The sequence below is a fragment of the Schistocerca nitens genome, chromosome 1, assembly GCF_023898315.1.
Source record: "Schistocerca nitens isolate TAMUIC-IGC-003100 chromosome 1, iqSchNite1.1, whole genome shotgun sequence".
NCBI lineage: Eukaryota > Metazoa > Arthropoda > Insecta > Orthoptera > Acrididae > Schistocerca > Schistocerca nitens.
This window is the reverse complement of record NC_064614.1, coordinates 479,368,781-479,395,365: the sequence shown is the minus strand read 5'-3', so window position 1 is coordinate 479,395,365 and position 26,585 is coordinate 479,368,781. Positions and strand designations below refer to the sequence as shown.

The 26,585-nt window shown below is 40.1% G+C and overlaps 1 protein-coding gene across 3 annotated transcripts in view; it reads right to left on the bottom strand.

Moving 5' to 3' along the window:
- Nucleotides 1–26,585, bottom strand: part of LOC126252129 (ubiquitin carboxyl-terminal hydrolase 8-like) — a 247,740-nt gene that overhangs the window by 144,276 nt on the left and 76,879 nt on the right. For all 3 annotated transcript variants that reach the window (XM_049952998.1, XM_049953005.1, XM_049953013.1), the window contains 3 exons: nucleotides 18,166–18,322; nucleotides 13,258–13,420; nucleotides 1,039–1,186 (listed from right to left, as the gene is read on the bottom strand). In XM_049952998.1, coding sequence (XP_049808955.1) covers nucleotides 1,039–1,186; nucleotides 13,258–13,420; nucleotides 18,166–18,322 — 468 coding nt within the window. The remainder of the gene's footprint in view (nucleotides 1–1,038; nucleotides 1,187–13,257; nucleotides 13,421–18,165; nucleotides 18,323–26,585) is intronic.

Sequence of the window (26,585 nt, the reverse complement as noted above, 5' to 3'; positions counted from 1 at the left end):
TAATGTTACTGCAGTGCACCCTAATATGGCAGGCAAGTTCCCATGTTGGCAACTCTTCTTCTTGTGAAGTGGCAGCGTGCATGTGGTCTAAACTTGAAATGACCTATCGTGGCCCGTCGACAAACTGAACAGTGTACGCAAGCCGGGACAGTGTGCACTGGCGAAATGCACTGCATTACATAGGTGGATGCACATAGTGATTTCCTGTCATCGTGTCATTTCTGCACTAACGAAATGAATAAAAGCTGGCACTGTAGCTGTGATGGAAGGACAGAAGACTGAAATTAATATTTTGGCCTTCACTATAACATTTTCTGTATCAAAGGCAGTATGATCTATAAGTGACTGAATACATGATTTTGGTCTGGTAGGTGACTTTACAAGGAATCAAAATATCCAAGCTTTTTTAAATCATCTTAAAAATTCAACAAATGCTGCTCACATAATTGCCCTTTTGGTTATTTTAACTTCAGTCAGCTTTTGTATTATGAGTATGGTTTTAGCTTCCTACAAGTTAGATTCTTTTGCTTTTGTAGCAACTTTTAATCATGGTGGATCCTCTCCATGCTTCATTATCTGCACAAAACATACTCTTTCTGTGTGCCTCACAATAGTCTTAACTTCAGCTAGTAGTTCTGATATGCTTGCTGCTAGAGGTTCTAAGATATTAGTATTGCAAGTGGAATGCTTAACTGTTCAAAATACTTTTTATTCAATAATTCTGTACAATATCACTTGAAGCATCACTGTTCTTTCCAAGTGGACTAAATTCATGTCCCTTTCAGTTCACTGCTAGCAAACTGAAATCACCTACTGAAATCAGCTATTGTTGCAGTATTGTGGGGGAAGTTGTTGAATCTTTCTGAGAAGCATTTGTCCTCGTCAGTACATTAAGCTTAAATTATTTAAAAAAAAAAAAAACTTTGTAAAAGCATCTAGCAGGTTCACAATTTTAATAAATTGCCACTAAAAATATACGACACACATTTGCAGATTTTTAAAATATTATGTTTTCAAACTAGAGATAAGTTACCTTACCCAATAGTTCAAACAAATCATTGGAATTAGCAGACACTGGTGCAACAACATGGCTGTTTGTTGTATACATAGGATATCTGTCCAACCAGTCACTGTATCCTCCTTCCAGTATGACAGGTTCATGTTTGTACTTTGTATCTGGATCCCACTAAATAAAAAAAAATTAAACAAGAACTCAGCATATACTTATTTTTCATTCACATGAACAAATAGTATTTATGGATAAAAATAAGTATAAATAAGCCATGCTGAAGCTTCTATACCCCAAAGCTAACTACTTCAAGGAGTTGTGGTAACATTTCAATAATAGCCTCCCATAAGATGCAATAAGCTCAACTCCACATGTACAAGTATGAGTCATTGAAGAGAAACCTCTTTCTTGCCCACAGGGCAATTCTCGTATCATATATTCTTTCTCCCCCTCCTCTTGTTTAAATGATGACATCCAGATATCGAACAGACTCCTCACAATATTTTGATTTCTACTTTGCAGTAAGTTTTTAACTGTACTGTGATACACACAGTCACAATTCACGACACAAAAATAATTTCCATGTAGACTTATCCTTGTCCAGGGTTCAGAATGGAATTATGTACTCTGGTGGTAAGCTGTCCAACAAGCTCCCGTCTAACATAAAGCAAGAAATGGGAATCCCTATCAGTTCAAAAGAAAATTGAAAAAATATCTCATTAAATACTCTTTCTACAAATTATCTGAGTATCCTGAGTCAAGGATTTATAATTTCTGTTATTTTCATACCAAGTAACAGTGTCTGTTATAAAGCTGTATGAGATGTAATAATGTAATGTAAATAGGATTCAGTATTTATAGATGTAAAAATATTTTCCCCACAAAATACCATTGTAATCTAGTAGATATTAAGCTACTAATAGCAGTTAAATTGAAGCTATAAGAAAAACTGAGGAGGGAGCAGGTTTTTTCATAGTAGTACCTTTCTTACCAATTTACTCGAATAAATTTAGATGGCAGAAAAGTTGCAGTGACTGAGCTTCAGTTCTCTAGCAGAGTAGTGCAGTGTGGTGTCAAGTTGTCATATGTCCATGAATGTATATGTACAAAAATCATTATGGCATAGCTGTCAATTGGCTTTCTGTGTCAGCTGCCAGGGGTGCTGGTATCAAAGGTGGATTATTCCAAGCTGTCAGAGTGTTCTTATGATTTTTATGTGTGTTCTTGTATTGTTATTTTTCTTATCAACAAGAAACAGTCTTAGTTCAGATACATTTTATCTACACTAACATTGTGTGTCATCAAGCCATGAGCTTGTTATTTCCTTGTAAAGAGTTTAGCTTCCTCGGTGAACACAGTAAAGAGAAGGTTCGCATACACAGTTATGTCATTTCACACACCTACGGGCTAGATAATGAATCAGTTGACGATGAATCTAGCAGTACAATCACAGTGGTGACGCCAATTTGATCTAGCCTGTGACACAGGAGGTGCGACCACACTAGATCTGATATTGAATTCATCGGAAGCGAGAATTCTGTCAGTTTCACAATTAGCAGTGCATTTGCCTCAATTCTGGCCACACAACCCAGTGCTATGGTTCATGCAGGTGGAACACAGTTTGCTCTATGCGGGTATTATGGCAGACTCCACTAAATTCGCAAAGGTCATGTGTCACCTGAAGCATCATTACACTGCTAAAGTGGAAGACATGATCATCGCACCACCCGGAGCCCATGTGTGTGAAAAGTTGAAATCAGAATTGATATGTCAGATTTCCATGTCACAAGAAGAATGCCTCCAGCAAGTGTAAACACAAGAGGATATATGAGACTGAAAACCTTCACAACTTTTATGGCAATTGCGAAGCACATTGGATCCAAGCCAGGCAACCTTTTGTGAACGTTATGGAGCAGCCGCTTGGCACCACGGTTGAAAGCCACATTAGTATCACATACACAGATGCCTTTGAATGCAGTGGCCAACTAGGCCAACAGGATAGTGCCCACTACAGTTCCTGCACCAACTGGTGCATCAGTCGCTATGTATAACAATGTGCCAACAATGTCAAATAATCCAGTACCGTCGGCTATGTTCTCCACCCTGTATGGTTCACCACCTGTGACATATCAAGGCCTATGATATCTGGTAGCTGAGGTCATGGCCCTCACTAAGCAGATCAACGAGCTGCTATCCCGGTGCAACAGCAGCAGCAATAGAGACCGATACAGCAGGGTGTCTGGAAGTTGTTCTTCCATTACCTTGTCAACATCCAGACAAGAACAGCTATCAGTCTGCTGGTATGACAGACGATTTAGGGACCAGGCACACAAGCTCTTATCATCATGCACATACCCAAATGCTGGTGGTGTCAGACTTAGGTGCTGCCTCTGACTGCCAAGTGCCATTTCAGCTCATTTTTATCAATGATGGGAAGTTGGGCAACAAATATCTAGTGGATACTGGCTCAATTTTATATTTTTTCTTGGAGACTCCTATGTTGTCATAGACCAGAAACCTTATTCCGTCTGTCCTCAGTCAACAGGCCCAGTGACTTTGGGCTTCCATTGCTGCGCAGTGGTGCACTCACCCAAAGTTGTGCATGCGAATGTTGGGGAGTACGCATGTCTACTACAATGGTTCCCAGCCTTGACATGACCCCCAGGAGCACTGAAAGCGGTATGTCATGATTCCGTACATAATATCAAGACCACAGAGAGCCTGCCAGTTTCTTGCTGACCACAATGTACAATCCCAGACTGGTTAATGATCAGACAGAATTTAACATCACGCAGAGAGAGAATTATATGGACATCCAAGAGTCCATGATTCTCTCCATTGTATCTTGAGCCAAAGAAAGATAGTCCATGGCGTTTGTGTGGGCATTACAGTGCCCTTAGTGCACAGCTGGTTCCAGATCAGTATTCTGTTCCTCTACTGTGGAATTAGACTATGTCTTATGCGCTGTAACAATTTTTAGTGTACTGGAGAGTGCTAAGGTGATACCTGTAGTGGAGAAAAACAATCCAAAAACCACAATCGCCACCCTATTTTGACTGTTCGAGAGTCTGTATACTGTATTTACTCGAATCTAAGCCGCACCTGAAATTTGAGACTCGAAATTCAAGGGGAGAGAAAAGTTTTAGGCCGCATCTCCAAATCGAAACAAAAGTTGGTCCATTGTAATATGAGACACAATTTAGGTCGAATGAATGACAATACAGCTACAGTAGTTTGGTTCGCGTCGTAATCTTAGCAGTTAAAATTTACCAGGTAGCCATTGCTATGCGTCAGGCACTCCGTCCGTATTTATATGGGTACCCTTCCTTTTTCACGTGCTTCGTCTGGTTTGAATTGATTGCTTATTTTTCTTTGATCTGATAAGTGCCGTTTTCTTTGTTATAGGTGTTTATGTCACTCTTAAGCTCAAAATGCATTACTGTACTGTGTCATGCATTGTTTGTCGCATTCTGATAGTGTGTGTGTACAGCCTGTCGCCGCTCGCGGCATGGCTTGCTTTTGTGCGCACTACCGCCGTTTACAATTTAAAAAAAAAAGAGAAGAATCATCTCATTAGCGAAACAATGGCAAGAGACTGCTATTTGTTGTTACTTACACTGCTGCTTTCTTTGATACGATCAACAAGAACCAAATAATACACTGCGTATGATAGAAGATATTCTGAACGAGAGTTCAGTGAAAAATTTTCTCCGTTTGAAAATCTTTGCAGGCACCTCTTTAATACATTACATTCTGCACAGAAATTAGAGTCATCTTAGATTTAAAAATCTAGTCAGTTACTGTGCTTCATTTCTGACTGTATCACTATTAGGCATAAGAATAATACGAATATAAACATGACATGATATATATATATTCTTCCGCGTTTGCTGTTGTCTCACTCTAGTTTCGTAGTTTATTAGGCAGACAGGATTTAAATGAGATAGCAGCAAACACGTAACAATACATGGCAAAATGTTTATATTCGTATTATTCTTAGGGTGAAGAGAATACTGCATGTGATTCACAATTCATATAAGTTCCTATTAGCAACCATCTCTTCTCACAGGTAGGAAAAAATTCAGAACGTAGAGTTGGCCATATTGACAAACATCCCAAGCAGTCTTGCCAGTCGGATTTTAGTAGTACGTTGAAATGCTGCTAGATTCGAAGATGAACAATACGGAATTTATATTTACTTCGTTGGATAATGTATGAAAATGCAGTGGTCGAAACTCGGCGCGGAGAAAAATACTTCGTCTTCCACCTTTGTTTTTTTAAATTTATTTACTGACGCAGAGGATTTGGTGCCAGTATTTATCTTTGTGCCTACAAAGCATGCCTGTGTAGCGCTACATATATTCAACGGCAGAAGATAGTTGCGGTGGCACCCACTAACATTTTTCAGAACTTCCGCTTGCTTTGCACTCGATTCTAAGTCACAGGCGGTTTTTTGGATTACAAAAACCGGAAAAAAGTGCGGCTTAGATTCGAGTAAATATGGTATATCATTTGGCTTGTGAAATGCCGCACAAAAATGGCAGCAGTTTACTGTTGATGTGCTACTACAAGGCTACCCTTCTGTTTCACATACTTAAGATAACATTCTCATCTTCTTGTCAACTGCAGAGCAACATGAGCAACACCTGATACAAGTCCTGGAACAGTTAAACAAATATGGCATGGTACTGAACACAGCCAAGTGTATTTTTTGGACAACCACAGATCAATTTTTTAAGGGTACCAAATTTCATACTAGGGCTCACTTCCCCCACCTGAAAAGGTAGAAGCCATTTTGCAGATCATGCCCCCGTGCACAGTACATGTGTTACAACTTTTTCTCAACATGCTGAATTTCTATTGCCGACACGTGCCACGCTCAGTGGCATAACAAGAACATCTTACAACAGCACTCACCACAGTGAAAACCAAGGACACTTCATCCATTCAGTGGACTTATACCATGAGTTCAGCCTTTGAAGCAGCGAAGTGTAGCACAGCAGAATGCAGCACTCCTGACTCATCCAGAATTAGAAGCACCCCTTGCACTGCTGGTCGATGGATGTCAAACAAAAATCAGGGTCACTCTACAGCAGTTATATGAGGGCACGTGTGAATCTTTAGTCTTCTACTTCCATGAGCTGTTGTCATCTCAGCAGCAGTCGAGCATTTATGATTGGGAACCCCTCACACTATATGAGGCAATAAAATACTTACACCCACAACTGGAAGCTAGGAAGTTCATAATTTTTACAGACCACAATTCACTGACATATGCATTCCAGCAGAACAAATAACTGCTCACCTCACCAGAATGACAACTCAGTTTCATAACGCTATTAAAACAGGCGTTAGGTGGAAGTCGGGTATTGACAATGCAGTGACCGATTGCCCGTCTCGCATCTATGGAATTCTCAACAGCTCAAGCACTATGGATTTCGTCCGATTCACTGAGGCACAGAAATCTAATTAAGAGCTTCAAAACTACCTTCTTTCAATGGACAACTATACATCCTTGTCATGGTCGATCATCTTACATGCTAGTCTGAAACAACCATGGTGGACAACATATCCTCAGAAACATTGGCATCTGCCTTCACATCAAGTTGGATTTCTCACTTTGGTTGTCCACTGCGCATGACGAAAGACCTCGGTCGCCAATTTTAGTCGGACCTGTTCTCCCTACTAACAAAGTTCTGCAGCACAGTGCACTATAGGACCACCAGTTACTACCTAGCCAGTAATGGTCTGATTGAGCACTGGCATCACTCGCTCTATGCAGCAATAATTAACCAAGATTTAGATTGGACGACAGAATTGGTAAATGATATTACTAGGCTTCCGGATGACACATAAACCTGATTTAGATATGTCAACAGCAGAACTTGTTTAGAGCAAAACCCTGCACCTAGCTCGAGAGTTTGCAGAAGCGCGACCATTGCAGTTACCTGGTCTCTATCACAGTGACTTCATATGCCAACTAAGGGAGCATGTCACCCAATTATGCCCACACCAAGCTTCAAGGCATGGCATCCCTGCTATCCACGTGAATTAGGAGCTACTGAACTGCACTCAAATCATGCTTCCCACAGGCGCCGTCAGACCTTCACTGGCCCCCACAGGGTGTTGCAACAAAGGAAACATAAGTTCAAGATATTGGTAAATGACAAGCCTACTACAGCCTCAACAGACCGGGTAAAGCCAGTGTACATTTCACATGATGATCAACAATCCAATGGCCCATGACCACACTTGCCAGCATCAATGCCAGCACCAGCATCAACATCAACATCTCACCACCCATCACAGAACCACTGTTGACACACACAACAAGATCTGGACAGCGAGTACACTTCCTGGGGGTAGCAATAGAGCTTCAATTCTCTCGCAGTATAGTGCAGGACAGCATCGAGTTGTGTCTTGTGCGCGAATGTGTACATACAAGTATTGTTACAGCACAACTGACAGTTGGCTTTCCGTGTCAGCCGCCAAAGAGTGCTGGTATCGACAATGAATTATTCCAAACTGACAGAGTGTTTTTGTGATTTTTTCATGTGTTCTTGTGGTTTACTTTTCCTTAGTGATGAGAAATAGTTTTAGTTCAGATATACAAATTAAATTTAATGATGTCTTTGTCTCATGTTAATACCCTGATTCGTTACACATCCCTGAAGCTTCACCTTCTCGATAAAATTGATGGAACACGATGAATGCATGAATGAATGGCCTTGACTATTCTAAATTATTTCTGTGAATAGGTGTGCTGTCTCAATATATTCTTCTTTTATCTTCAGTTTGACTTTTTATTGTATATGTTTGATAAACCTTACAACATTCAGGTGATACAGCTTCTCATGATATGCAGCTCATAATGTCTTTATAATGAGCCACTTCTTAGGAGAGTGACACTATTTTTAGACTAGTTTGAATAATATAACAATGAAGCTCTCCACAGCTGAGTGACAAGTCAAGTGCAGAGCAATATTTCAGTTTTAAGTTACCTATTTCCTCACCATTATACTTCCAGCTCCCTCACTCTTAAGGCAAAGTGCAAATATGCATTTTATTAAATTTTGGGTTCAAACATACCAGTACAGAATGCATCTTTTAAGTTAGAAAACTTCTATTCAAAGATATTTGCATAAGTATAGGCAGTCATCACACATAAAGAACTACATAATTACAACAACTGGGTTCCAAGCAATTCACAAATAAATAGAATCCAAGCATGATGAACAAAGTTCAGCAACATTCTTTTAAAATCGATTGGCAGGTGTTGTAAATATAAAAATTTGCAATTTTCCTTCTTAATCACCAAAAATTAATGCAACATGAACCACAGACATGGGCTGTATTAATTGGTAACACCCACCCACTATTTTTGGTAGTGCTGTTGTGGCCAGCACATTTAGGGACATATAGTTTCAAGTTAGTCTTGGAAGGATAACTTAGACTGTGTATAATTTTTGTGCCACAAATGTGAATTAGTAAGCATAGATGCTAGACGTTACACTACACAAGTGGATTCCAGTGATGACTACTGAAGTTAATTTTTTGTGTAAAAAATAGCAACATTATATCAGTTTAAAAATACTGTGCAGACCAGCACCGTCTTCACATAGCAGAGATTCTTTGACGAAGACTGTTCGAACCTCTTATTTGACGTATTCAAAGAAGCCAATAACAGCTACACCATTAAATATAATAACCTTCAACCAGACAGACTTTACAGGGTCTTTCTACATTCCATATGGTAGAATGTACAATCTCACTAGTTCTGTGAGTAAGTGAGAGACTAAAACTCCAAATATACAAAAACTCCAGCAAATAATTTCAAAGAGATGTAACCTGTGAAAAAATTTCTATTAATAATGTTGTGGTGTATTTGAGTTGGCTGCTACTGGACAATTTTATTGCATAAGAAGCTATGTCACACATCTTCAATCAGGAAATGGAACTGTTTGTAGCACTACAAGTATCTGTACTGAAAGTGTGAAGAAAAATGAAGCACTGTGGACTGTCAGCAGAGCAACCATAACTGCAGGTTCTATTGACATGTCCATACAAAGAGGTATATCAAGGACATACCTGGGGAGAACAAATATTCCTTGACTGTATGTGATATGGGTCCAGAACAAGTCCTGATGGTACAGGGAACCATTGGGAATACAACATGATTGTATAGCCACTGGGTATTCAACACGATCATACAGCCGTTAATTTGGACAGCATCATTATATTTCTGACGCATTAAGACTGGTGTCTGGTCTCTATCTTTTACAGGTCTTTGACATTATCTTTAAACATGATAAAGCAAGACCTCAAGTCACTCATGGTGACCTGCCTAACTCACATGGTGTCCTGCCTTACTCAATACAGAGGGTGTTCTATTGCTGCCCTGGCCAGCATGTTATCCAGACTTCTCACCCACTGAAAACATCTGCTCTGCTCTTGTCTCAGCTGGATACTGGCATACCACCAATCGCCAGCAATTAGGATTGATGGGCTTTGGCATAGGAGTTGAAGCAGCATGAAATGACATACCTGTATCATTCAAGCAAGCTCAGTTTGACTCTGGGCTCAGCCATGTTACAATCATTGTTGCTGCCAGAAGTGGCACCTCTGAGTATTAAATTTCGCAACCTGTACAACCCTGAGTTTCCTGCAAATTTTACCACATATTCTTCCTACTATATTGTAGAGATACAGTAAGAAAAATTTCATTATTTACTATCTTTCTTGGTGTTTTGATATTAATGATTAGCATTTTTCTTTATAGCAGGATGTGACTTTTGTTTGTGGAAAAAATTGTCTGGTTGGGGGTTCCCCCAACATCATGCACAATGTTCAGTGGTGCAACAATGGACAGTGTTCTAGTTGTTGAAGCACCTCCTAACAAAACACAGATTTTCTCACAGACCGATGCCACATCCTGCAGTTAATTAAATTACGTGTGGACAAGTAGTACCCATTAAGTCCTTCATAAATGTAATGATTTAAACTTGAAAGGCAAAAGGATATAAAAGAAACAAAGTTTCATCTTTCTCAACTAAATAATAAATTTGAGGCAACTGTCACGTCACTTCAGTCTGTATGAGGGTAAATCAATTATTATCTGCAATTTAGTTATATTTTTGTTTATTTTGGTAGTACTGTCGTTTTACTTTGATGATGCATGCTTTGTTTATTTGTTGTTATATCTTTGCAATTTTCAAGCTGCTAGGTTAGTTGGAGGGTATAAGATGAACATCAACAAAAGCAAAACGAGGATAATGGAATGTAGTCGAATTAAGTCGGGTGACGCTGAGGGAATTCGATTAGGAAATGAGACACTTAAAGTAGTAAAGGAGTTTTGCTATTTGGGGAGCAAAATAAGTGATGATTGTCGAAGCAGAGAGGATATAAAATGTAGACTGGCAATCGCAAGGAAAGCGCTTCGGAACAAGAAAAATTTGTTAACATCGAGTATAGATTTAAATGTCAGGTAGTCGTTTCTGAAACTATTTGTATGGAGTGTAGCCATGTATGGAAGTGAAACGTGGATGATAAATAGTTTAGACAAGAAGAGAATAGAACTTTCGAAATGTGGTACTACAGCAGAATGCTGAAGATTAGATGGGTAGATCACATAACTAATGAGGAGGTATTGAATAGAATTGGGGAGAAGAGGAGCTTGTGGCACAACTTGACTAGAAGAAGGGATCGGTTGGTAGGACATGTTCTGAGACATCGAGGGATCACCAATTTAGTATTGGAGGGCAGCGTGGAGGGTAAAAATCATAGAGGGAGACCAAGAGATGAATACACTAAGCAGATTCAGAAGGATGTAGGCTGCAGTATGTACTGGGAGATGAAGAAGCTTGCACAGGATAGAGTACCATGGAGAGCTCAGGACTGAAGACTCAGGACTGAAGACCACAACAACAACAGGACAGTTTAGTAATCACTGCCATGCTGTTAATCATGGCTGCTCCGCTGTCTATTTGCACCAAAGAAGAGCAACATTCAGTGATCCGTTTTTTGTGGTCGGAAGGCGTATCAGGGGCCGAAATTCATTGCAGACTTTTGGTACAGTACGGGTACAGTGTTCTGCCTCAACGGAGTGTCTACATATGGATTGAAAAATTCTGAAATGGTCGCACAAGTGTTACGCATGATGAAGGAGCCGGGCAGCTGTTTACCACCACAAATGAAGAAACCATTCTGTGTTCATGTGAAATGATTCTCTTAGAGAGACGATTAACTATTGATGAAGTGGCACATCGTGTGCAAATTAGTCATGGTTCTGCCTACGAAATCATCCACAACAGACTTGGATTTCATAAAGTTTGTGCTAGATCGGTCCTAAAACAACTCACACAGTTGCATAAACAAACGTGCTTGGACATCTGCAAAAAACATTTGAATCATTTGAATCACTATGGTAACAAAGCGGATAACTTCTTAGACAGGATAATTATTAGTGACAAAACATGAATCCATCATTACGAGCCGGAGAGTAAATGGCACAGTATGGATGGGAAACATCCAAATTCGCCATGCAAGAAAAAGTTCAAGACACAACCATCCACAGGAAAACTGATGCTTACGGTTTTTGGGACGCACAAGGTCCAGTACTGGAACATTATTGGGAAAGGGGCACAACAATAAACAGTGTGTGTTACAGTGAGATGCTTACTGCCAGGCTAAAGCCTGCAATTCGAAGCAAACACCGAGGATGCTGTCAAAAAGTGTTGTGTTGTTGCACGACAACACCCATCAACATACTGCTGCCCACACTGCTGAAACGCTTCAGAAACTCAAATTTGAAGTACTGGTTCATCCTCCATACAGTCCTGATCTTGCCCCTTCTGACTATCACTTGTTTGGTCCACTCAAACAGGCATTAAGGGGCCGTCGACTTGCCTCGGACGAAGCAGTGGAAGAAGCAGTGCATTTCTGGCTTGCAATTCAACCGGGAACCTTCTTTTATGAGGGCATCAGGAAGCTTGTACAACAATGGACCAAGTGCATTGAAACACAAGGAGACTATGTTGAAAAATGATGTTATTGTAAGTTTCCTATTTGATTACAATAAAATTTTATAACTACTTTGAGGATGATAATTGACTTACCCTTGTATAAGACAATGTGCATTACACAAAGCTGTTTCATCTGCGATGTCAAAATATGTCACCTTTAAAATCTGCATACCGGTAGCTAAGTGAGTAAACCAGTGTGAACTGTATTCAGATGTCAGACTTGACTAACCCTGAACATGTTTAGACAGTTCCCTGCCAAAATATTTTGCAAAGAAATTATGATGATCCAGTTATACCCTAAAAACTTATGAACATCATTTAATGTCTATAAATTAGCAGTTGATAAAGGGCATAAGAAGAGCAAAGTATAAATGTCCTTGGAATAAAGTAGGTGACAGAAAAACAGGTTTATATAAGTTCATTTTGGCTGAGGGATTTTAACCACCACCTACGTGTGAAGACCATGTCAGAAACAGAGTAAGAGCATGTGGTGATAAGCTACAAAATATACCATTTCTAAAGCTGGAGGCCTCACTTTCAGGGCATTTAAAGGAGCTGAATGTAAATGATCGGTATTTAAACAAAATATAACTTCAAAGCTTAGATATCTCAATGCTGTATGAGCAAACATTTATATAAACTTCCCCTTAAGATGAAAACCCTAGCAAAACAAGCAGTTTAACCTTTCCATTAGAAACACTATAGTTGTTTACTCAGTGATACAGAATTTATAGAGCATATAGTTGTGACATAACATACAGTAACTTCCACACTGTGTTTAAAGCAATGTAACACTGTACCCTTTAACAACACAGATAACTGTAACTTTAATTTAATATGGAATGTCGTATCTATGACAGAGGTATGTGCATTTTTTGAGCACTATAATATTCCTATGACAAATATTAATTTGGATCAGTCAGAAAATTTATTTTGATGTCTCTCTCTCTCTCTCTCTCTCTCTCTCTCTCTCTCTCCACACACACACACACACACACACACACACACACACACACACACACACACACACACACAAACAAACACAGATATATATGCACAGCTACACTGCTGCACAATGGTCTTAAAATGAATTTCTAAATTCGGCACAAATAAAGCAAAATAAGTACTTCATTTCCTGCAGACAGTGTGCAAAAATTTCTATTACAATTTTGCTGAATCATGAATTCATGCAAAAAAGTGACACTGCATAAATTAACATTTTCATACCTTTATCAATGTGTCTTTCAGGATCTTCAACTTACTGTCCTCGTTGAGAGCTGAATGTTTTGACGTCCAATCCATGAGAATTATTAAGTCAACTTTTCCACGTTTTGACCACAATTCTTTAGACTTTGGGGGTAACAACTTTTCCAGTGTAGCTGCACTTTGCCTAAAATACGTAATATAATTTGTAATGAACATAGTAAATTAGGGTCACGCATTAAATCCTGTTCATTAAAATTCATCTATTAACACTGCTATGGAAAACTGAAGGAACGTAAATACTTTAATGCAGGAAGGGATGCAAACTCCACTACATGAAGTGTCTCAAGATATAAAAAGACCACAATATACAAAACTGATGGCTCCTTAAACGAAATCAATTAGTTTTTAAATAACTGCCAATCTTATGTAACTAGTTTACATCATCTTCATGAACAATGGGCCTTGTCAAGATGGGGTGGCTTTTGTATATCAATGATATAGATAGCTGTACCATAGGCACAACTGCAATGGAGGGGTATCTGTGGAGGGGCCAGACCAACTTATGGTACCTGAAGAGGGCATCAGCCTTTTCAATGGTTGCAGGGGAAACAGTCTTGATGATTAATCTAACCCATTACTGCCAAGCCATCTAAATAAAAAGCTAAATTTTCAGTCTCTCTCTCTTTTTTTTTGGCAAAATTATGTTTTCAACAATGCAAGAACAGCCAAATATGTGAGACAGTAGTGCTAGTACTTGTATTTTAAACATTATTTATCTGAGCCAATTCAACATTTACAATGTTTTCCACAGGACCTAAACATGCATCAGATTGTTCATGTTCCGTTTTTAGTTCAGTGATCAAATTATTGAGGCCTGTAATCTCTTTTCTCACACAGGTATGCTATGATGGTACTGCAAACAGCTCAATGCAAGGGGGAACTACAGCTGTTATTTTCCCCAATTTTCTCCAATGTCATAATGCTCTATTGTATGGCTTAGTGATGATGGCAGTCTTTTGGCTACAGTAGGCTGGCTAGGGAATTTAAAAACAGAAATATATAGGCCACTAAATATAGTGGTAATTGGTGAAGGGAAGTGGCAGGATTAAGAGGATTTCTGGTTAGGACAGTGCAGGATTATTAACACAATATCAAATAGGGATGTGTAGGAGTAGGTCTCATAATGAATAAGAGAATAAAAATGAGGGTAAGCTGAGGGTAAGCTGCTACAGATACCATAGTGAACACATTATTGTACCCAAGAAGTCTTGAAGTCAACACCCTCCACAGGAGTAATAGATTATATGTCAAATAGCTCAGCAGGAGATGACAAGATTGAAAGAATGTATGAAATAAAAGAAATTATTTAGATAGCTACCAGAATAGGCCAACTCTTAATGAAAATCACGATTCCTGGAAAACTGAACTGTTTGATATTGCTTTGTGATGTATACAAAGTAGGAAAACTCTTGGGCACATATTGTAACCATGCTGAGTAGCTGATTTAACTTTGTCTGCATACTTAAGACATAATTATGATGATCTGTAATTAAAATATGGTGAAATATAATCTTTTCGAAACTATGCATGGAAAGTGTAAACAAAACTCAAATGTCATATTTATAGAATTTATACACTAAGGCCAATTAGTAATTACTGTACAATTTAATAAAAATACCTGGGACATATTTTAGCAATAAAATCCAATCTGTAACTAAAAAGTTATTAGCTACATTTTGTACATTAAGTATTACTGTAAAAAGGTGTCTTAAATGTTTTGGCAATAACAACTGTTTTATTTTGCATATTTATTACTGTGAAGTAATTTTCATGATTTATAAATCCAAACACTGTAACTCTTTACAGAATACTATTCAACTTTTAATGGTAAAGTATGAAACAAACACTTGTGCTCAGATTTCCATTACTGTAAAGTACATAAGGTCTGGAACCAATATCTGCAGATAGTCAGTGTTCCATCATCATTTAGGCACGAAACTTGTGTAGCTCTGTGATGCGAACAAACAACAATTCTACAGTAATTAATTGTTTGGCCATATCATTTTCCAGAATTGATTAATCAGGACAAGAAGATACTGAAACTACAGTGAATCCAGACTTACTTACAGGTGGAGATACTTGCAGTGAAGACATGCACCCAATCTTCAATATCAAGAATATAAGTTAGTATTAACATTCATAGACTAACAAAGTATTTACGTTATAAGATGAAAATTTAACTTTGATAAGAGACAGGAATTTGAAAGTATGAAAAGAAAGAAAAGGGAAGAATATGCACTTGTCGATCACTCAGTCCATTCATTAACTTGTAGTGTTTCAACTCTCAATCTTTCTTCATATTATGGACAATAGGACATTATTATAACACTTAGATGAATTTAGTCACTCATTTGTGAAGGGCCTATTTTTTGATACTAGATGCACCTTTTTGTCCCCCCTACTGGCATACACCGGAAACAAATTGTGCAAGACTTGTTCACAAACAAACATACGGTTTTCATTCATATATTGTGCTTGTCTTTCTTAATATGGTATAGGGAACAAAATCTATATTAATAAACGACTACCCCAGCTGATGGTTCAGAGTCCTAGTTGTAGTTATCCTATCTAAAAGCTTTCAGGTTAACAAAAATTTTAAAAGGTTTAACACAGTGAGACAAATATTATAGCTACAAACTGTGTATATGTCTTGAGGCAGCATAACTCACTGCAAGCAAATTAGCCAGAGTTCATTCACCCAGTATTTGTGAATGAGAGCATTCAGTGACATGCAACATACTTTACACACAATTTGAAACCTTTACAAAACTTTTTCTCACTAACTAAGGTGATGAAGAAGCTTGCACAGGATAGATTAGCAAGGAGAGCTGCATCAAACCAGTCTCTGGACTGAAGACCACAGCAACAACAACAACAACAACAACACATTTTGCAGGCTGTATCCACATACAACTGCAAAATTATATCACTGTACAACACACAGTTCATGAAATATGACATCATAAACATTGTGATGCATGGAAAACTATCTTTTGCCTAAAACAGAGTGCAAATTATCTCAATATACGAGGGCGGTTCAGAAAGTAACCTCCGATTGGTCACAGTGCGGGTTGTGGGGGGAGTAGCAACGCCATCTGTGCGTTCACGCACTCAACAGGTCAGTCGGCATCAAGCCGTGGTCGAGTGAACGTCGTACCTGCGCTAGTTTAGTTTTTGTGGCAGTTTGAAATGTGTGCTGCAATAGAAAATCCCGCCAAATGTGAAGTGCGTGCTGTCATAAGGTTTTTTACAGCCAAAGGATATTCTGCAGCAGCTATTCATCGTGAGCTTTGTGCCGTGTACGGACCAAGAGTTATGAGTGAAGGAGTTGTCCGTGAATGGGTACATTTATTTAAAAGTGGACGAGAAAACGTTCATGATGAAGAGAGGAGTGGTAGACCATCATTGGTGACTGACGAACTCGTTCAGACAGTTGATGCAAAAGTTCGTGAAAATCGACGTTTCTCAATGTCGGAGTTGTCTACTGGTTTTCCACAGATTTCTAAGACTCTCTTGTACGAGATAGTGACAGCAAGATTGGGTTACCGTAAGTTCTGTGCACGATGGGTGCCCAAAATTCTTACTGACCACCACAAAACTCAAAGAATGGCCTCTGCATTAGACTTTCTGTCACGTTATGAGGACGAAGGAGAACCATTGTTAAACAGAATCGTGACTGGTGACGAAACCTGAATTAAGTACGTGAACCATGAGACAAAAGAACAATCAAAGATGTGGGCACATTCAAATTCGCCTACCAAACCAAGAAAAGCCTCGCAAGATTTTTCTGCCAGAAAACTGATGGCAACGGTGTTTTGGGATGCCAAAGGGGTGTTGTTGGTTGAATTCATGGAACGTGGTACGACCATTAATCAAGACGTGTACTGTGAAACAATAAAAAAGTTACGACGGGCTATACAGAACAAATGCCGTGGTATGCTGACTTCCGGTATCGTTTTTTTGCACGACAACGCCCGTCCTCACTCTGCTCGCAGAACAACGGCCCTTCTTGAGTCCTTCAAGTGGGACGTTATCAACCATCCACCTTACAGCCCAGACCTGGCGCCAAGTGATTATCACCTCTTCATGCATTTGAAGAAATGGCTCGGGTCACAGCGGTTTGATGACGACGAAGAGCTCAAAGATGCGGTCACAGGCTGGCTCCAGGCACAAGCGGGTGATTTTTATGCAGAAGGAATTTCAAAGCTTGTGAAGAGATACGATAAGTGCCTCAATCGCTATGGAGACTATGTAGAAAAATAGTGCAAAGATGTAGTTGTAAGATGTATATATTAAAATATTTTTATTTAACTTGGTGTATTTTTTTAAATCAACCGGAGGTTACTTTCTGAACGGCCCTCGTATTCATTGAGCTCTTAGTGATTTCCAACAAACTTTAAATACAATTTCAATCCTTTTCAAACTTTTTCTCGATTACATGCTTAACATCACACTTTTAACACCTTAGCCCATTTGTAAAGTAATCAGAAGTTTGAAGCTATTTTCTACATGGCAGGTCTATTCTTTAAAGAATACGAGGTTTAGTGGTGATGTACTAATCACGTACTATTCCTCTCATCAGTTTGCTTAACTGTGCTTAATATACATTGTATAACATTCAAAGATTGTATTTTAACCTTATGGGAAAAGGCTGAATTTTTGTACTAGAAGCTGATCGAACAGTAATTAAACCTAGGGTAACTGACACATGCCTACTAAAGGTAATTCCTGAATGTCCGGACCACAATCGCCTTGGATATAACCATATCGAAGAAAAACTTTTTGGTGTGAATTGTTGCTTCAATGAATTTGTTTTTCATAACTTTAATTTAAGCCTACTGTCATCAATAACATTAGCATGTCACTTACCCATTGTTAATGATTTCTTCTGGAACATTGGCAATACAGTTTCCGAGTTTTATGTGGGACTTCACAAAACATGTAGTACGACGAGCATCAAATATTATTATTTCCAGTTTGTGGTCCATGAGAAGTTCAAAGAGCTTCTCACTAGTGATACTGGACTCTGAAAAAAGTAAAGTGCCCAATGTACGAAGTTATAACACTTCGCTAGAGCCACACATAGTTAGTACTAAAATGAACTATAAACAATCACATTTATTAAAGGAATGGCAATGAAGTTACTGTGTTTGTCAATAGCAAATTACCAAGAATCTACTAAACTGCATCTGCTCTATCACAATCTTCCCGATCACAGTGTAACAAACAGAAATACCTCACATGGATTACAGAAGAGTTTGTATACAATTACTTCTGTACAATCTCTGTGTATGAATCTATGATTTTTCTGTGAGATGCCAGGCTTTTGGTTGTGAGTACATAATATACAAATACAGGTACTTAACTGATTTAAAATTCCTAAACAATAACAACTGTTTCAGCACAGATTAGAATATCAAACAATTTTTACAGTGATAAAATATTTAGTAAGAATGGCCTCCAAAGCATCAGTCCCTTGGAATTAAATATTTAGCAGTAAAAATAACAACTTACTGAGTCTTTGAAAGTCTCATAAACAAGATTGAGAACTTTGTGCCCCCCCTCCCCCCAATCCCCCCTACTCATACACACCTGTATGGCTACAATGTGCTGCCTGAATACACCATGCTGCAGTCCTGCAGCTTGACGGGGTGATGTGCTGTTTTCAGTGGGTTTGGGTGAGGGGAGAAATGATCAGGAACAAGACGGAGGGTTGTGGAAGGATGCCTGACAGCTGGGAAGGAGATGCAGTTGGTGCATGGGAAAGGAGTACAGGAGGGAGATGCAGCAGGCACACAAGATATTAATGTGACACAGGCACTAAGACTGGTGAATTCGTGCAGTGTACAGTCACAATAATGAGGAGGAGTAAATTGGGAGGAGGAGAGACAACACAGTAATAGGAGACTTCAGGGAAGAGAGTGGGAGTGCAGTATTAGTGAAATTAAGCTCTTGGGGCAGGGGTGAGTTGGGTGTAGGACGGAGGGTTGGCAGTGAATGAGGCCATAAGGTTTATTACAGCAGAGTTGGTGTATGACATGACTGCTTTCACAGGTGACCTCAACTCTGAGGGGATAGGATAAACCTGTGACAGCACTCAAGTCGAATATGGTGTGTGATGTATCTGACAATTCTTACACCTGGGTCTTCCATAGATATTTGACCCAAGTGGCAAGGAGTTGGAAGTGGGTGTCAAAGTGCTATCCTGACACCCATTATGCAATATCCTAGTCCATCCCTATGCCACACCTACTCCCAATTCCTTGCCACTCTAGGATTTATCTGAAAGCTAGAAAGTTCTCATTCTTGTTTATGTGCCTTATCATAACTCAATGCCTCTACTATTCAGAGTTCTTACCATTACTCCTAAATATTTGCACTCCAGCATGACTTTCCAATGCCAGATTTTGATATTACACAGTTTTCCTACATCATAGTCCTACATATGGAGCTTCTGACAAACAAGAATGGTTTCATATCACACATGAAATGTACAGCTTAGAATCAAAACTTTGAGAATAGTAAAACCTCTGTACCTCTACGAGGGACACAGCCTTGTTAAAGACCTAACCGTGTGGGCGGAGAGCTATTCTCATGTGAAGCGGAGAGCTATACAAGCTGTAGCATGGCCACTGTAAGGGGCGGACAGACCTTAGCAGATGAACCACACATAGAGTGCCCCACAATGCTATATCTCTCCTATATTCACTCCCTAAGTCCTTCCCCAGTTCCCCGGATAGCCAACACAAGGTATGATGCAACCCATGTTGAGGTGTGCATCCTCTGGAATACTGGGCAACATCCCTATGTAATTAGTCTTGCATCGCAAGGGGTTTCACTGTGTCGACTGAATAAATCCCCTATTCTTTGTGGATTGAAATGGAGAACATAGAACAAAACAAAACGCAAACTGAAAGACTCGGTGGGACCTCAAATATCCATGTATTGGGTTTGGAACTGATGGAAGCTGTTTCAGCAATTGGATCAGGTGACAGAACATTCCAAGAAGTGGAAATCACTACTGAGAAGTTGGGTCGGGTTAAGATTAAATCATTGTCTGGAGCTCAAAGGGAGAATCTCCTCACAAAACAAAAATAAAAGGAAACTGAAGAATGGCTTCCTACACATAAATAGAGGGAACTAAAAGGTCTTTAACCTGAGACGTCCAAAAAAGTACGTCTCAGAGTGAAGGGGGTACTCAGACCTCTTCTACCTCTAAGACAGGGAACAGAGAACAAGGGAGCAGTCTAATGTTCCCGCTTGCCAGGATAAATGGATCCATAGAAACCTGTTTAAAAAAAAAAAAAGGAGAAACAGGCCTACAGCACAACAGCCCTGGTTTTGAGGATGGTGGTTTTTCAACAGAGATATCATGTGGTCAACATAATCTCGCAACTTGTTCAGATGGCTGTCTTTGAGAAGATTGGGGAGGATGCTAGTCCAGGTCCCAAACTCAAATGGGTCTATCTGAACAAAGGTGCTCTTTGTCAGCAAGGGGATGGGAACAGTACCTTGGATTAGACAGGTGGTGCCCAAGACATCTCCATGGTATGAGGCAAAGCTGCTGGTCAAGACAGCAGCTGAACTCTTCAAGACTGCAAAGATATCAATTTGGGTACTCAAATTGCTCCAGGATACTCCTCCAAAGATTTTGTTTGAGAAAGTACAGGTGCAGAACCAGAACATCTTGACAGGGGACAGGAGGGTAAACAAATGAAAGCTTGTATCAGGCGGGCTCAGATTTCTCACAGGTTGCCATCGGGATAACCACACACATCAGAAGTAACTATGGCAGCAAGTTGGATGCTGCAAGTGTTGCAGATAAACCTATGGCACAGTAAAGAGAAACTACCACCCTGAGTCGTCTTCTGGGAAGACAGGAGACTTATGTGCCCCTGATCCAGGAACCCTGTCTACATTGCGCAACGGAATTAAAAAATCAGTCTTTCAAAACTATAACTGTCTCCCATTCCAACGAATCAGTTTGAACTTTGGCTCAAAGGTGCCTACAACCTTCTGTAATGGTGCAAAAGTGTGGCACCCTGCAACATCACCCTTGGGCATGACGATGCTTCAAACAGCAAGGTGTCGACACATGTGAGAACAAGGCCATAACTATAAGTTCATGTTCTGTGCAAAGAGGGTTCATAATGCCACATTGGTACCACTACAAATCTGGCTAAAGCCACCATGGAAATGTCACTCAAAGGGGCGGTCATCATAGACCCTCTTACTAACATTTCATTCCTTCTCTTGGGACCTCTGCAATGGATGTCAGAACTATGATTCCCAGTGTTAAAATCACAAGGTTTTCTTATGAGTGGCCGAGCAAAACATTTCAGACACTGCCACTCAGAATCAAAAGAAAAAGGCCTCATGGGATGGCATAAAGGACATACTTTAAACAACCCCTCTTTGTGACATGTTGATTCCCACACAATTCACGGTCAAAAATGACTGTTCGCAGTGTGATGAGCAACAGGAAAACATTCTTGACAACCTCCTGGTTGACTCAACCCTTCTTGACAGACATCACATGGCTGCATCCCCACTGAACATGATCTCACACCTTTGGAGTGTTGTGCAACCACAGTTTTTGCTCTGTTGCACAGATAGTAACCATTTGAGACCATTAAAACCCATCTGGTGAAATCTGAACATAATCTGAAACAGCAAAGGGTCCTTATGCTCCTTCTGTCCTACAGTTTCATGCCCTCCTAGGGCGGATGCCAAATTGATGTGTGTGAATAAAATAGCAAGGGGTGCCTATTAGACCCTCACCAGTTTGGCAAATCCCTCCGTAGCACTTACCCAAATTTATTAAGTACTTTAAAACTGTACATTTATAAAGAAAGCCCGTGAAATACTCCTAGGCACCCAATGACAAGCAACTGGCCTTGGAGGTGTGTCAAGTGCCTGCCTACCTGCAGGTGCCTCGGGCTACTTTGCAGATTTTCTCTGTAAAGGTACATTTTAAAATTCTCAATAATAGGGGCAGGTGCCACCGAGGGTTGTGCCAAACTGGGGAGGGTCTAACAGGATTCCTTTGCTGTTTTATTCACGCATGTAAATACTGCACACCTCTGTGATAACACCACAGAGGAGCATGAAACTGGAGAACTGAAAAAGCATGAGCCCTTTGCTGCTTCAGATCATGTTCAAATTTTGTCAAATGGTTTTGAATGGTCCTCAGTGATTCCACCCTGTACATCAGAGCATAAATTGTGGTCGCACTGCACTCAAAGGGTGAGATCATGTTCAATGTTGTTGTAGCCCCATGATGTCTGTTGAGAAGGGCTGAATTGTCCAGGAGGTGTCAACAGTGACAAAGGTTGCCCAAAAAGTCTTCCTGTTGCTTGTTGCATTGTGAACTGTCACTTTCGACTGCAAAATCTGTGGGAATCAATGTCCCAAGGAAAGGGGCGATTTCATTGACGCCCTTTATACCATCCCCAGAGGCCTTTCCATTTCAATTCTGAACAGTGGTGTGTCTGAAATATTTTCCTCAGCCATCCATAAGAAAACCGTGTGGTTTCAATGCTGGGCATTGCCGTTCTGACCTCCATTGCAGAAGTGTCAAACAAAAGGGCGAAATGTTGATTAGAGGGGCTGTGGACAACATTCCCATTGTGTGACACAACCATGGTGGCATTGGGCAGAATTTTGGTGAAATTTGATGCCAATGTGACATCATTAACCCGCTTGACACATCACATGAACTTCTGAGTGCTGGCCCTTTTTATGTGTTGACATCTTGCTGTTTGAAGTGTCACCGAGCCCGGGGGTGGTATCTCTGGCACCACGCTTTTGTACCATTACAGAGGAAGGTTGTAGACACGCTTGAATCAAATTTCAAACTTATTAGTCAGAATGGGAGACAATTACAGGATTTCGAAACAGTGATCCTCTGATTCTGTTGCACAATGTATAAAATGGGAGCGTTTCAGACCATGGAGGAACTGGAGGTAAGTTGATTTATGCCAGAAATCTAAATAAATCCAGAACATGTATTTATGTTAAAAATGGAAATTCATTTATGCCAGAGGTGGACTTCTGTTTGAATGACTTAGTGACCACCAGGATGAAACAATGTGAGGAACGAAGCACAGGGGAAATTGCATTAGCCTCAGCTTAGCTTCTGTACCAGGACAGTACTACTCCTTCCCAGGAAGTGGGAAGACTGATACACAGGTGTTCACAGCAGAATGGACGACAACTGGTTGGTTGTGATGCCAATGCCCCTAACACGGTGTGGGGAAGCAGTGACACCAATAGCAGAGGTCAGCACCTACTCGATTACCTACTAGAAAGTAATTTGAAAATCTTGAGTAGGGGTAGGGAACCTACCTTCAAGACCAGAAGAAGGGAAGAACTAAAATGTGAAATAAGGGAAAGACAACAAATCACCTAAAGCAGATCGATGAACGAAGCACAGAGACATGTATCAAAAACAGTAGTAACATTAGGTTTCAAGCACTAGCTCTTTTTCTATCAATAGCACACACATTCGCACACACATTCACAGACACACACACACACCCCCACACCCCACAGGCACCCAAATGCACACTCCCATGGCCACAGCAAGACTAATTACTGATGCCCAATTATGAGAAGCAGATGCTTGAGCTGATGGTAGCGGGGAGGGGGTACGGAAGCATGCAAGGAGGTGGTAGTGGGAAAGAGGCAAACCATATGACTGCAATTACTATACTGCATTCTATGTAGGCATGATAAGTAACCAACATGAATAGCCGTCGCCAAACTGTGGCAAACCACAAACTTGACTAGCACCTAATTGTCAAACATGCGGCACACAACAAATCCTGCACTCTCACAATCCCTCTGCCCTGAACCTCCGCTAATCCCCCCTCCCCCCCCCCCCTTTTTCCTTTTTCAACCCACCTTCATTCTCTCTCCCCTTCCTTTCTCCTCCCCCCCCCCATTTTTTTACTGTAACCTCTGTACTCCTTTCATCTTGATGTGTGGCTATGGAATCATCTACCCAAAGACATGCCTCTTTCCTGCTACCACCTTCTTGTATACCTACTTACTCCCTGCCCATTTCCATCAGCTCAGGCAACTGCTTTCAATAATCGTATAGCAATAATTACTCTTGGCATGACATGGGAGTGTGCATTTGGGTGTCACTGTGGCAGTATGTGGGCATGTGTGTGCTATTGCTAGAAAAAGAGCTAGTCCTCAAAAGCTAGTGTGAATGCTGTTTTCTGTTATGTGTCTCTGTGCTCCACGCATTGATCCACTATAGGTGAGCAGTTGCCTTTCTCTTATTTTACGTATTGCTCCATCCAGAAGGGAAGAAGTAGTAATGACATAACTTTTGGGTCCACTCTAAAAACAATGGCATGTGGTGATGGAGCCATCCTTAGCTGACCACATGTATCTTAAGTTTGAGGTTGAAATAGGTACTAAACAAACCATGGCCTACAGGAATCCTAGGAAGACAGACTGAGACTCATGTAGGGTATACTTAAGCTCACACTTACCTGAAGTCAGAGCTTTGATAAGCAACACAGTAGATTTTGAGGAAATGCAGTGATATCTGCCATTACCAGATCATATCTAGAAAACAGCAAGTGCAAGTGCACATACAGAAAATGTACCTTCGTGGAATAACAATCACGAACTGCAAATGAAGCAAATAAGAAGACTGTTAAACCTTGCAAGAAAGAAAGGAATATGGGCAAAATACTGGGAGGTCCAATGACAGTAAGGAATATATATATATTGACAGGCCAATGTCAAAATACCCAGACTAGTGAACAGGGGTCGACAAGAGGTTCGTGAACTTGCATAACTTATTGCCCGAACCGCCTGTTTCTGAGCCAAACTATCATTTTAGAATGGGAAGAGTTATCCCAAAATACAGGGTGTACATAAAGTCCAGGAATACTTTCAATTATTTACTGCACAAGAACTAAACATTATACAGATATCATACATATTGCATTTTGAAGAGAAAGTGAAAGTTTTTTTTACAAACATTAGATATGCGAACCATGAGTGACCCGGAAGACATCAATATAGTAATCTAATTCTTGCCATACCCGTCCCAGCATGGCATTGTCGACTGTGGTAGTCGTTTCCCATATTCTCTCCCGGAGGTTTGCTACATCACGTGGTAGAGGCGATACAGACACCATATCTTTAGTGTGTCCCTACAGAAAAAAGTCACACGGAGTGAGATCTGATGATTGGGGAGGCCATTTCACGAAAAAGCTGTCCGCTTCTGTACCATGGCCGATCCATCGATGCGGCAGCTCCGTGTTCAGGTACCCACGAACTTCACGATGAAAATGGGGTGGAGCCCAAGAAAGAAGAACGGAGAGTCCAATTGCATTTGAGGCATCAGCCATTGTTGCAACATGAAGAAGTAGGAATATCCAGTGACAGTGTTCTTGGCAAAGAAGAATGGCCCGTACAGTTTTCGGCATGACAAAGCACAACCAACCCGTCGTAACGAATTTGTTGTGCCAGTGGTAAGTGGCCTTACTTGTTGGTGGCCTCTTACCATAATTGGTTCTAAACATCCGCTGAACAGCTGTAGCACACCTGTTTTGTCTAACTCCAACACACAGCAAGCTCACTCAGCACCTACACTCACCATGTTTGAATTACCAAACTACGCTGTGGCAGTATACATGAAAAAAAAACTTTCAGGGTTTCTCTTCATAATGACATGTGTATGATATCTGTACAATTCTTGGTTCTTGCGCTATAAATCATTGAAAGTGTTCCTAACCTTTACGTACACCATGTATAATACCACACGACATAAGCGAATGAAAATAAGCAAAGTATACTAATTTTCATGTTGAACGGTCACTTACTTCAGATACCATTCGAATAGTAAAAATGGCAGCATTAGCTTTTTGAACAAGATCCTGAACGTGGGCTTTCCATGACAGTTTATTATCTATCTGAACACCTAGAAATCTGAACTGTTCAGTTCTACTAATCATATGTCAATTCTTTGAAATTAAAACATTGGGTTTTGTTGAATTATGTGTTAGAAACTGTAAAAACTGAGTCTTAATGTTATTTAGTTTTAGTTTATTTTCTACAAGCCATGAACTTATGTCATGAACTGCCCTATTTGAAACCAAGCCAATGTTGCGCACAACAGCCTTAACTACCAAGCTAGTGTCATCAGGAAACAGAAGAACTGTTGCATAAGAAGCTGAGTAGCAACGTGGTGTAGTGGTTATGATACCAAACTGTGGCATGGAGGGTCGTGAGTTCAAAACTCACCTGGACTGTACAATTTT